Source organism: Pygocentrus nattereri, chromosome 30, assembly GCF_015220715.1.
Source record: "Pygocentrus nattereri isolate fPygNat1 chromosome 30, fPygNat1.pri, whole genome shotgun sequence".
NCBI classification, from domain to species: Eukaryota; Metazoa; Chordata; class Actinopteri; order Characiformes; family Serrasalmidae; genus Pygocentrus; species Pygocentrus nattereri.
This window is the reverse complement of record NC_051240.1, coordinates 17,373,351-17,385,971: the sequence shown is the minus strand read 5'-3', so window position 1 is coordinate 17,385,971 and position 12,621 is coordinate 17,373,351. Positions and strand designations below refer to the sequence as shown.

The 12,621-nt window shown below is 47.4% G+C and overlaps 1 protein-coding gene across 1 annotated transcript; it reads left to right on the top strand.

The window, feature by feature from the left end:
• Positions 1-1,285: 1,285 nt before the first annotated feature.
• Positions 1,286-5,384, top strand: pou3f3b (POU class 3 homeobox 3b). The gene is made up of 2 exons (XM_017715238.2): positions 1,286-3,673; positions 4,088-5,384. The coding sequence occupies exons 1-2, from the start codon at positions 2,273-2,275 to the stop codon at positions 4,199-4,201; spliced, it is 1,515 nt and encodes a 504-aa protein (XP_017570727.1). The 5' UTR covers positions 1,286-2,272; the 3' UTR covers positions 4,202-5,384.
• The last annotated feature ends 7,237 nt before the right edge of the window (positions 5,385-12,621 follow it).

Sequence of the window (12,621 nt, the reverse complement as noted above, 5' to 3'; positions counted from 1 at the left end):
ACAACTTAGTAAGGTGTGGGAATGAAATAGAAAAGTCATGGCCACGACTTAGTAAGGCATGGGAATGAGATACTAATGCGTGGCCACCACTTAGTAAGGCGTGAGAACGAGATGTGGGAATGAGATAATAAAGGTGTGGGAATGAGATAATAAACTCATGGGCATGACTTAGTAAGGCATGGGAATGAAATACTAATGCGTGGCCACCACTTATTAACACATGGGAACGGGATCCTAATGCATGGCCACGACTTAGTAAGGCACAATCTCATTTCCACCCCTTACTAAATTGTGACCGTGACTTAATTATCTCATTCCCACGCCTTATTAAGCTCTTGCCATGCATAAGCATGTCGTTTCCACGCGTTAATAAGGCGTGGCCACACATTATTTTCATTTATATGGAATGTCACCAGCATTTTTTATTGAAATTGTTGTAGAGTGTAAAGTTTCAACATGTACCTCCGTTACAAACACCTGTATTTTCACTTCACTAGAAATGTGCGCACCTGCCTTCCCAGCTTAGTTTAGAGTTTAGCCCCGCCCACCCAGGCTGAAGTTATAAGTACTGCTCCGGTTCCAGGTGGAATTCTGAATGAACCGTAATACTAGGCAGCCAATCAGAAAACAGGCCATTTGCGTGCATCAGTCTTAAAGGCGCAGTCTGTTTAATAGTACAGGATAAAGGGGGACGATTATTTTTGGTGAGTAAACGTAAAATGATCACGAGTGGACCTGGAAAAAGTGAGACACGGGCTCTTTAACTGCACATCAGCTGATCGCCTGCACAATCCCAGCCTCAGCTCCTGCCTCCTATGAGAATTCCAGTTGTTTCCAGCCACATTCCAGCACTGCTGTATGAAATATGTGGGCTACCCCGGGACTGTAAACGGGCGACCGGTTCTGCCTCTTTCTCTCTTTTTTTTTTTTCAAGCGCTCATTTATGCGTCTTGGTTTATTTATTTGAATTCAAACGCAGCCAATTGGAATGGCCGGAAGGGGGGAGGGGCGGGGCCTAGGCGCCTGAAGCGAGCTTCCCTCGACCTGTCAATCTTTCATCGGTCGTCCAATTGGGGGGAGGCGTGCGCTCCACTTCCCCGTATTTTGGTGGTGGTGGGGGGCAGGTGGAGGGAAGGGTGTGCGTGTGGGGGGGGGAGGGGGGGGGGGTGGCAAAGACGCGGAGGCTGAGCGCAGCGCGGGGGTAAACATTCGCGTGTCCGCGAGCGTTGAGGGAGGGACGGAGCGGAGCTGACTGTCAGTAGGAGAGAGAGGGAGAGAGAGAGGGAGGGAGGGAGACAGAGAGAGAGAGAGAGAGAGAGAGAGGGAGAGAGAGAGAGCGAATGAGAAGGAAGGCTCGCAAACGCTGCCTCTGCGCCGTGATACTGGATTGTACTTCAGCCGGAGCGCTTTGGCAGCTTTAAACACATCAAAACAGAACAAAGAGGCAGAGCGGACCGGGCAGCAGCAGCAGCAGCGACAAAAAGAGAGAGAATCCGCGAAAAGAAAAGAGAGGGGAAGGGAAAAAAGGGGGGGGGACCTGAGGAAGAGGAATCTCTGCGACCAGATTACAAAAGAAACTGAAGGAGGAGAAGCACGTTTTGATATTTTCGCCACTCGCCTGTTTGGACGGTGTTGTTATTGTTATTGTTATTGTTTGTTTTTTCAAGGCGTTCTGCCCTCTGAAGTTTATCGAGGCTGCAAAGTTGTTTTTTTATTTTTCAACACCTTTTTTGTTTTTTTTTCCCCTTCTTTTTTTTCCACGAAACTGCGAAAGCCTGGAGGACTGTTGATGAGGGCTTCGCGACTCCCCACCTCAAATAACTAGGAATTATGCTTCGCACCGGTTCGTCTGTCCGAGGCATATGAATGTCCAGGGCGCGCAGTAGAGTCCACGGATTCTTTAAAGCCTCGTTATTATCATTATTGCTCATTATCGTTATTATTATTATTATTATTATTGTTATTATTAGCGTTCGGTTACACGTCGTTCCGTTGCCGTCTCCGTGCGCCTCGCGCTTCTGCTGGCTGCTTTTATTTTCTCGAGGCACTTTCGATGTCAGACTTTTAAAGTTTTGAATAATTCATGAGATTACAGTTTTGCCTGCGCTGAAGAAGTGAAGAAGGAAGAAGAGGAGGGGAAAAGGAGAGAGAAAAAAAGTTTGTCCAAGAAAAGAAAGAAAGAAAGAGAGAAAGAGAGAAAAAGGGGAAAAGAGCAGGAGACCGGGAGGGAGGGGGGAGCTTGACCGACAGCCCGTCGCTGAAGATCAGCGGAATGGCCACGGCGGCTTCCAATCCGTACCTGCCCAGCAGCAGCATCCTGTCGTCGGGCTCCATCGTGCACTCGGACTCGGGCGGCGGCATGCAGGCGGGAGGCGGCGCGGTCACGTCGGTGTCCGGCGGCTACCGAGGAGAGCCGACGGTCAAGATGGCGCAGAGCGACTTCATGCCGGGCGCCATGGCGGCGGCGGCGGCGGCGGCGAGCAACGGTGCGCACATGCTGAGCCACGCGCACCAGTGGGTGACGTCGCTGCCGCACGCGGCCGCCGCCGCCGCCGCTGCGGCAGTAGCCGCCGCCGAAGCCGCCTCGCCCTGGTCCACGAGCCCCGTGGGCATGGCGGGAAGCCCGCAGGGGGGCCAGCAAGGAGGCCAAGGCGGACAGGGACAGGGCGGGCAGCAGGGCGCGCAGGGCGGCCAGCAGGACGTGAAGAGCAGCTCGGGCCGGGACGACCTGCACGCGGCGTCCGCGCTGCACCACCGGCACCTGGGGCCGCACCAGACGCACGCGGGCGCGTGGGGCGCCGCCACGGCCGCCGCAGCCGCCGCCGCCGCGCATATCTCGTCCATAAGCCAGCAGCAGGCGCAGCCGCAGCAGTCGCTCATCTACTCGCAGCCCGGCGGCTTCACGGTGAACGGCATGCTGAGCGCGCCGGGCGCCCAGAGCCTCGTGCACGCGGGGCTCGTGCGCGGGGACACGCCGGAACTGGAGCACCCCGGCCACCCGCACCACCCGCACCACGCGCACCACCACCATCACCACCACCACCACCAGCAGCAGCAGCAGCAGCAACAACAGCAGCAGCAGCACCACCACCAAGCGCCGCCGCCGCCGCCCCACCACCACTCGCACCACCCGGCCAGCCACCACGGCCACGAGGCGCACTCGGACGAGGACACGCCGACCTCGGACGACCTCGAGCACTTCGCCAAGCAGTTCAAGCAGCGGCGCATCAAGCTGGGCTTCACGCAGGCCGACGTGGGCCTGGCGCTCGGCACGCTCTACGGCAACGTCTTCTCGCAGACCACCATCTGCCGCTTCGAGGCGCTCCAGCTCAGCTTCAAGAACATGTGCAAGCTCAAGCCGCTGCTCAACAAATGGCTCGAGGAGGCCGACTCGTCCACGGGCAGCCCCACGAGCATCGACAAGATCGCGGCGCAGGGCCGCAAGCGCAAGAAGCGCACGAGCATCGAGGTGAGCGTCAAGGGCGCGCTGGAGAGCCACTTCCTCAAGTGCCCCAAGCCCTCGGCCCAGGAGATCAGCTCGCTGGCCGACAACCTGCAGCTGGAGAAGGAGGTGGTGCGCGTGTGGTTTTGCAACCGGCGGCAGAAGGAGAAACGGATGACGCCGCCCGGAGTGCCGCAGACGCCGGAGGAGGTGTACTCTCAGGTCGGCAATGTGAGTGCAGACACACCGCCCCCCTCCATGGACTGCAAACGAATGTTCACAGAGACGTAGAGCAGCGTAAAAGACTAAAGAATCAAGCAAGCGAGCAAACAAACAAACAAACAAACAAACAAACCCCTATTTTATATAAGAATAATCACACAGACTATCACGCGAGATAGCCAAACCATTTTGATACTGTGATTGTGAGGGAATGTGAATGAGACTGCAGATGTGTTATATATTTTTCACCAGAGAGAAAAAACAGAAAAGAAAAGAAAACATTGCACCCCCCCTTTTTCTTCCTAAACCCCCACCCCACCCCAAAACCGCCCGCTTTTAAAAAAACAAAACAAAAAACAAGCCTTCTTGCAGGCCCCCGTCCAATGTCTTAACCTAAAAGGCTGTGTCTGCTTTTTCTTTCAGGGACATTTTTTAGTAGATTACTTAAAAGATGCAAGTTTATGTGGGCCGAGCGAGCCGGGCGACCAGAGGGTGACAGCTACAAGTTCGTTCCATCAGGTAATTCTGGCGCATTGACTTCAACTGGGAAAATGAAACCAAGCATTTAGAAACCTTTACCCCAACCCCGCCCCCCCCCCCAAACCACCACCACCACGAGCAGCACCAACAGCAACAACACCACCACTGCTACTACTAACCCCTCCACCCCCTAACCCCCACTGCTACCCCTGTACATGTCCTGTTTTCGAGAGGCAATTTGTACGTGTCGAGATGGGACGTTAACCCCCCCCGTCACCACCAAGACCACCACTACTACCACCACCACCACCAACAACAACAGCAACACAAAAAACGGGGGTTGAAATTGAAATTCAGCCCCAGGAACGGCGACAGCAGTGGCTTCCAACAACTTCCAGAGAAGACTGCTCTGGTTCTGTTTTTGTTTTTGTTTTTGTTTTTGTTTTTTTGGACGACAAACAAACCGCGGAGTGGATTTTTTTCCCCCCTTTGCCTTCCAGCCCGAACATGAACACTAAAAGAACACTGAGGAGCGCCTGGTCTCTGAGATCGTTTTCATGTAAAGAACTGATGGATTTTTTTTGGAAGAAAAATTGAAAGACGTTTGAAAAAAAAAAAAAAAGTGACAATTCCTCAGCTGCACTTACAGAGGGGGCCAGAGCTGTGGACCCCCCCCCCCCTCACCCCCACCACCGCCAACACCACCACTACCACCGAGACCACCACCTGCCCCCCCCCCCACCCCACACACTCCCCCTTCTTCTCCCATGCTGCCATTTCCAAGCAGTGTTCTTTTTTGGTAGGTTTTCATAAACGAGACTATGTAAAGCCGGCAATATATAGAATTCATTAGATCAGATGCTGATCGGAATTATTTACTTTATATTTTTCATTAAAATGCTTTGTTTTTAATATTTTATTCGGGATACGTATGGACTATTCCAGACAGTAATTTATTTCTCCCCCTCCTGCCCCCCAGACTTGTGTAAAATGTTCTCTACCTTGATTTTTCTGGTTTGACTTTGTTCCTCTTTCGTTTGTTGGATTTGAATTTTTTTTTTTTTTTGCGTTTTTTTTTTTTTTTTGTAATATCGTTTTTTGAAGGAGCACAAATCAATACGAGCTGACTCTGGCAGTAGGTAACAAGGGTATTTTGATGTGATGATTTGATTGTAATTTAATTTCCAGTAGTGATTCCGTACGAGACTGAGAACAATAAATTTGTTAGAATGAAACGTGACGCTTGTGTGTTTTAGAGCGCGTGGCTTTTATGCACGAGTGGAAATTGCGGTGCAAAAAAAAAACTGTATATATAAATATATAAATCTATATTGCATGTGAAGTGTGTTTTGCTGCCGACCGCTGTCGGATCATCTTCTCAGCGCTGTTTATTAGAGGACGTGGTGCATTTCTGCGTCTCGACGAGGGGAATTTGATGTTATTGTGTATTGTGTTGACGAAAGCGCGAGCGGGCCTCCTGGGCTGGGCTCGGCGTCTGGACTGGACCCTCTCTCTCTCTTTCCAGTAATGCAGTGACCGGTGCGAATCCACAGCACGAGCTTTTTCTCCTTTTATTCGATGCTGCGCGATGACCGTCCAGTGGGCCTGAAATCCCGCGAGGTTGTTTGCAGCTGGGCTAGTTCATCACCCTCGGCTCTTCGGGCCACCTTGCACCTGAGTCATGATTCCTGCTTTTCGGTGACAGCAGTCGAAGCCCCACGCATGCGGGTGCGGCTGCTGGACTCGGGAGCAAAATAGAGCAGCTGGACAGAGAAACTGGGCTTTTATTTCAGGGTTTGACCAAATGCATTAACCTGGGTGCTTTATGTGTATGCCTCTCTCTCTCTCTCTCTCTCTCTCTCTCTCTCTCCCGTGGGGAAAAAGACATGCCTGCCGCACAACAACAACAACAACAACAAAAAGTGAACGCGCTGCTCGTGCACGCACTAGAAGCAAAGCAGACCTTAGCGCGTGCTCTGAGAAGTTGGGAAGTTTCTAGCCTCGTGCTAGAGCGCTGGTTAGGCCACTTCGAGTCATGTGACAGCCTTTATCGTTCCTTGAAAGCAATCGCAACAATTGCAAATGCGCAACGTTTGCGTCAAAAGCGCAACTACGTTCAGACGTAAATTGCCACGTTCGCGGCCAGTTAAACAGACGAAAGGCTTTCACGTGCGCTGGGTTCTCCAGTGTCCTAAACAACTAAAGTAAACGTGTGAAAATTGCACGGTCATGAATTTTCTGTGAAGCGTCCAGGCCAGTCCAGGGTCGAGTAAGCTGGAAATAACGCCCAAGCCAAAGTGCCTTAACTGTGGGGGGGTGGGGGTGGGGGGAGATGTTATCTCGTGTTCATTGCTGGCAGTCTTTTAAGCAGTTTTAGCCGGTCTTCATTCTGAGTGCATTTTGTGGATCCTGGGCCTGAATAACTGCGGCGAGGCTTTTGGAAAGAAAATAATAATAATAGTAAAAAAAAAAAAAATGAAAGGAAACTGAGTTGTGCGAAATTGCTTAGCCCTCCACTCTTTTTTTTCCTGAAGGTGACTATTCAGCAGTCCCCACTGTCCAAAAATTTAAATTTCGCGGATGATTTCCCATATTCCCCCTCCACGAGTTGCTAAGCAACTGAATTCAATCAATGTTATAGAAGTATGCATCCCCTCTCTTTGTCCCCAATAATAGAGGTGGCAGGCTGGCATTCACACTGATTTGGTGTAACCTGAATGAGAAAGAGAAAGAAAAAGAAAAAGAAAAGCGAGAAAGAAAAGGACCTGGCCACTGAGCAGCGAACGGGATTCATCACGGACGCTCAGCGAAACTGCGGCCGGACTTCTGCAGCCACTTCTGCTCGCTGTGGCCTCACGAATGGGAAACGGGGCTGAGCAGGGCGACACTGAGTCCTACAGAAGAAATATTTCGTCTTTATTTGGCTTGTTTTGCTTTGTTGGGAGGTCGTGATTTTTTCCGTGTTTTTGTTTTTTTAGCGTTTAATTTTTGGCGCCTTTATGGATGAACTAAATGCCACTTAATATGATTTGATGTTCTTTGTGTTTCTTGCCATTTACTCGCAGCGGCGGAGCGTTTCTGATTGTGGGTCCAGCGCCAGAGCTGCACTGGCCTGTCACATGACTGCAACTTATGCAGGCTGACAAACTGCATTCAGTGATAAAGCAAAGAGCCACTGAACGCCCCAGTCTTCCCAAAGCTCGAGTAAAAGTGAGGAATACAAGCGTGGCTATAGGATGTGTGTGTGTGTATGTGTGTGTGTGTGTGTGAGTGTGTGTGTGTGTGTGTGTGTGTGTGTGTGTGTGTGCTTCTCACTCTACAGAAATGAAAGTGAGAGAAACACAAAAGAAAAAAAAACAAAACAAAAAAACAAACAAACAAACAAAAATGAGGTTTCAGACCAGATCAGCCAGCGCCGCTGTCAGTGACGTCATTCCAGTGACATTCGTTAAAATGGCCTGAAAACTTTGTTTTTTAGTCATAAAGTGGTCGTGAGGTAAAAGCTGACGACCCCAACGCTAACCCACCCTGCACGCTGCACCTCATCTCTACAGCCCTGTCATTTTTACAAAGGAAGCCTCTTGACGCTTGCGGTCAACAAGAGCAACGAAATGGACCGAAGAGCCCAAATAAATAATTAAAAATATATATAAATATATAAATATATATAATAAAATGTTATAATCAGCAAAATGAGCGTAAAAGCGGAGAGCTGTGTTTCTGGGCTCGGGATCACAGCTGAGGGCCCGTTTAAATGATTTTACCTCTCAGGCTGAATTGTGGGATGCAATGCTTTGTTTTTATTATTAGTGTTTTTAAAATTATTATTATTATCATTATTTTTTTATTATTATTATTATTTATTCACTTTTTAAGGTCGGCTACGCTCTCCAGCCCCTTCAGCCAGACCCTTCTGCTCTACACGCGGGTCCTCTGTTAGAAACTGGGCACAAATCACGCGTGTCAGATCCACGTCAGCCAGACTGAAACTTTAAACAGCCTGACTGGTTTATTCTCACCGCGCGCTTTGCTTTAAACAAACCCAGCAAATCTGAAAATGTAAAAAACAGACGTGTTAAAAAATCTAAACATTCTGCGTCTAATCGGCCGTCAACAGCGCTGCGCGTGACTTTTAACGCAGAATGTGTGGAATGAAAACTAACGCACGCGAACAGTGTGGAAATGAGTAGCACCACGTAGCGCGCGGCTATTCGGTGTTTTTTTCTGTAGCTTCTAAATGTGAAAGATGTCTCGCGCGTTTGAACACCAAAATGTTTAGTAGTAATAAAACAGTTATAAAGTAAATATAGTACGTACGCAGTAATAAAATACTGCAGTCGCGTACTGGAATACTCTACAACTAGAATATTGATACTTATTAATATACTAGAACACTAGAATACTGATAGTTATTAATATACTAGAATACTACAATACTGATAATATATTAGAATAGTAGAATACTGATAGTGATACTTATTAATGTGCTAGAATACTGATACTTATTAATATATTAGAACACTAGAATACTGATAGTTATTAATATACCAGAATACTGATACTTATACTTGTTAATATACTACAATACTTATACTTATTAATATACTATACTATATTAATATACTAATAGTGATACTTGTTAATATACTACAATACTTATACTTATTAATATACTAGAATACTGATACTTGTTAATATACTACAATACTTATACTTATTAATATACTATACTATATTAATATACTAATAGTGATACTTGTTAATATACTACAATACTAGAATACTGATGCTGATACTTATTAATATACTAGAATACTGATACTGATACTTGTTAATACACTACAATACTAGAATACTGATGCTGATACTGATTAATATACTAGAATACTGATAGTGACACTTATTAATATACTAGAATACTGATACTTATTAATATTGCTAATACTATTTTTCCTAATACATCTGTAATTCTAGCAGCGGGATAAGCATCAACAACAACAACAACAACAATAATAATAATCATAATAATAATAATAATAATAATAATAATAATAATAATAATAATAATAAGCAGGGTAGTGTTGTGAACAGAGCAGTGCTGCTGATGCGGATTCGTTGCTGTGCGCGCGCCGAGCTCTCTGGGCTCAGCGCTCAGTTTGTGCTTTTCAGGACTTCGGCCGTTTCCCAGCAGCCCCTCGCTGTGGGGACACGGTGGGGGCAGGTGCTGCTGTCCACTCTCCAGACGTTTTACTGCCCCTCGCAGCCTTTCACAAACCAAAGTCCCTTAAAACGGCAGTCAGACACATGTAGGCAGTTCGAGCAACAGGGCAGCTTTAGGTTCACATCACAGAACAGAAAATCAGACTAGACCTGTTTTTATTTACCGCCCTGACCTGCGCACTAGCGCACTAACCGCGCAGCGACAACACGGTATATCTTTATTTCTCTATGTTTGTGTTTATATATGACGTATTAGTGACCGTAGAGAGACAGTCTGCTATTCTGAGCGGGATAAAGACGCCTCCACATTATTCAACCTTTGCTGACTATATGCAGAACCGTGCCCCTGTGTGGACTGCGCATGCGCGCGGGCCTTCACCTAGCCCCAGGTGAGTGAGCCGGGTGACGTAGCTCGGGCCAGGTGGAGGGTCGCTTCACTGGGGCACGCGAGCCGGTCATAGTGGCCTTAGAACCCTAGAGCTGAAGGCTCGTGAATGCGGGGTGGAGGTAGAACTGCTTACGTCATTTACTTATTCCCCATCACGCCCGTCTTCCCGCGCGGCAGAAACTCCGCGGTGAGCCCAGAGCTTCGGGATCACGGAGGACTGGATCAGTCAGTGGGGGACTTGAACACGGCGCGTGACCAACTTTTAGGGGTTTTTTGTTGTTGATCTTCTGGAAAGTAACTCACGTGACCGCGCGTTTCCACAAGCAGGGCACATGCACGAGCTTTGTAGCTCAGGACCTCGAAACATTAGCATTTCAAACGGTCCACATCAACAGTGAGCTCGCGCGCTGCGTCAGTTCTCAACGCTCGGGCCCGCTGTGGTCAGACTGGTCAGACTGGTCAACTTCACTCATGTCCAGCACTCTGCTTAGTCCGAAAAGAGCTAGCAGACCAACAGAATTCATTCAAAACAACGGCCTTTATTAATAATAATACAATAACATAGAAATACACACACACACACACAGACAGACATATACACACACACAGACACAGACATACACACACACACAGACAGACATATACACACACACACACAGACACACACACACACACAGACATACACAGACACACACACACACAGACATACACACACACACAGACACACACAGACACACACACAGACACACACAGACATATACACACACACACAGACATACACACACACACACACACACACACAGACATACACACACACACACACAGACATACACACACACAGACACAGACATATACACACACACACACAGACATATACACACACACACAGACATATACACACACACACATATACACACACACACACACACACACACTCAGACATACACACACACACACACAGGCATACACACACACACACGCACACATACACAAACACACACACTCATACACAAACACACAGACACACACACAGACACACACACACATATATTTGTATTAAATATGTATTGTCATTATGATTCTATATATAAATAACATGTTTCACTAATAAATCATGCTTGTTGTCGTCGTCGTTATTTATTGTTATTAACACTAACAGCTTTGTAATAGACTTTGTAATAAACGACTTCTCCCAAGCGACTGAAGTCAGAAGACCATGGGTTACTCCCTGCGTGGAGACGCAGCCGCTGTCCTGCTGTGGGTCATTCCAGTGATGTTATAAAACCGAGATGATAAAACAGTCGTGTGATAAACAGATCAGCACAACTGTTTGTTTTTATTTTATTTGTTTGTTTATGTATGTATTTATTTATTTGTTTGTTTTATTTTGTGCGGACCTGTACTTTAACTTTCTCCAGCCGTGCTCTGTGCGTTCGGGCTCCGCTGCTCGGGCGGCTGTTTTCAGGGAAAGCAGTGCAGATCCTGGTCTCGGTGACCCGGAGCAGCGCTGCGCGTTCGCGGCACAACAGCGCCACCTGCTGGACGCGCGCCTCCTGGTCACCGGTCTCCCTGAAGAGCGGCCTCTGTGGAGAAGCTCCCATATGCGCGTGTGCAGTTATGGGCGTCCAGAGCCGCGCATTACAGAATAAAGGCTGTTTTGTCAGTAAAGTGAAATGATTTGGATTTATCCAGTTAACCTGCTGAGTCTTTAAGCACCAGCCCAAGATCATTGACCTGAAACTACACCAGTAACTGCCTCATTTACTCTAATTAAAGAGGGGAAATCAAGTCAGCTCTGCGTAATTCAGTGGATGGTAGTCTTTCAGTATTTCTTTCAAATAAAGCAGCTATACGTCCAGAGAGTCGTCATATGTAATGTTAATGATGGTAAAATAGTGCAAAATATGCCAATTTCAATTAGGGGCTATTTTACCACGCAACCCCCTGCATGTGCCCCTCTGTCCTGAATGGCTTTGTTGCAATATGTGTTATTATTTAGGGACTACTTTACCTCACCACGCCCTGTGCTCTCCGCCCTGCACCTCTCTGCCCCGAATGGAGCCACTGCAAACCAAACGCTTTTCTCAGAACCATCATAAAACAGCGTTCCAGACGCCAGGCAGCGGATTGGAGCTGTGTTCTGTGAGGGAGCTTTCGGAGATGTCTGGTTCCTATCACCGCCACTGTGAACAGATCCAGAATGGCACGTTTGACCACTCTGCAAAACTGACGTCCTAACCACACAATTATGCAGACCAACCTGTGAAATTCTTTTTCTGTCTCAGAATTATGAATAATAAAGTTCTGGACAACAAACTAAAATGATGCGTTTGGCTGATGAGCTCTAAGCATGTTTGCCATCTACTACCTGCTTTATGCTGATGTTGTTATCATTGCTTATACTGTTGACCACTTAAATTGTATTATTACATACTAAGGCTTATTACACTCTCAGAAATTAAGGTAGTAAACTGTCCCCTCTCGTCACTGGGGTGGGACCCTCAAGGGTCCATCTCAGTGCCTTCAGTCAGGGATCATAACTGAACCATAATCCACTGAAATGATCTATCAGACCTTAGAACCACTGCTGGAGATTTGAGGGAACATTTACACTGTTTGTACCTTGATGAACGAGAAATGTTCCTGATCAGAACCTTCATTCCTAACAGTGTATATACTAAGACTTTCCATCCAGCAACTACAGGGCCTCCAGTGCAAACTGCCTGAGCTCTTCTTTGGTTATAGAACTGTGAAATGAAACATTAGGTCTCCCAGTGGACCCTGACCATTTAAAGGGTTTTTCCAGAAGAAAAAAAAAAAAAAACATTTCACATGAACTCACTAAAAAAATAGCCTTTCATTACTGTAG

Coding starts and splice junctions, on each gene's coding strand:
- pou3f3b (XM_017715238.2), top strand. CDS start 2,273: ATGGCCACGGCGGCTTCCAATCCGTACCTGCCCAGCAGCAGCATCCTG. Junction 3,674..4,087: donor TGTACTCTCAGGTCGGCAAT/GTGAGTGCAGAC, acceptor TTTTTCTTTCAG/GGACATTTTTTAGTAGATTA.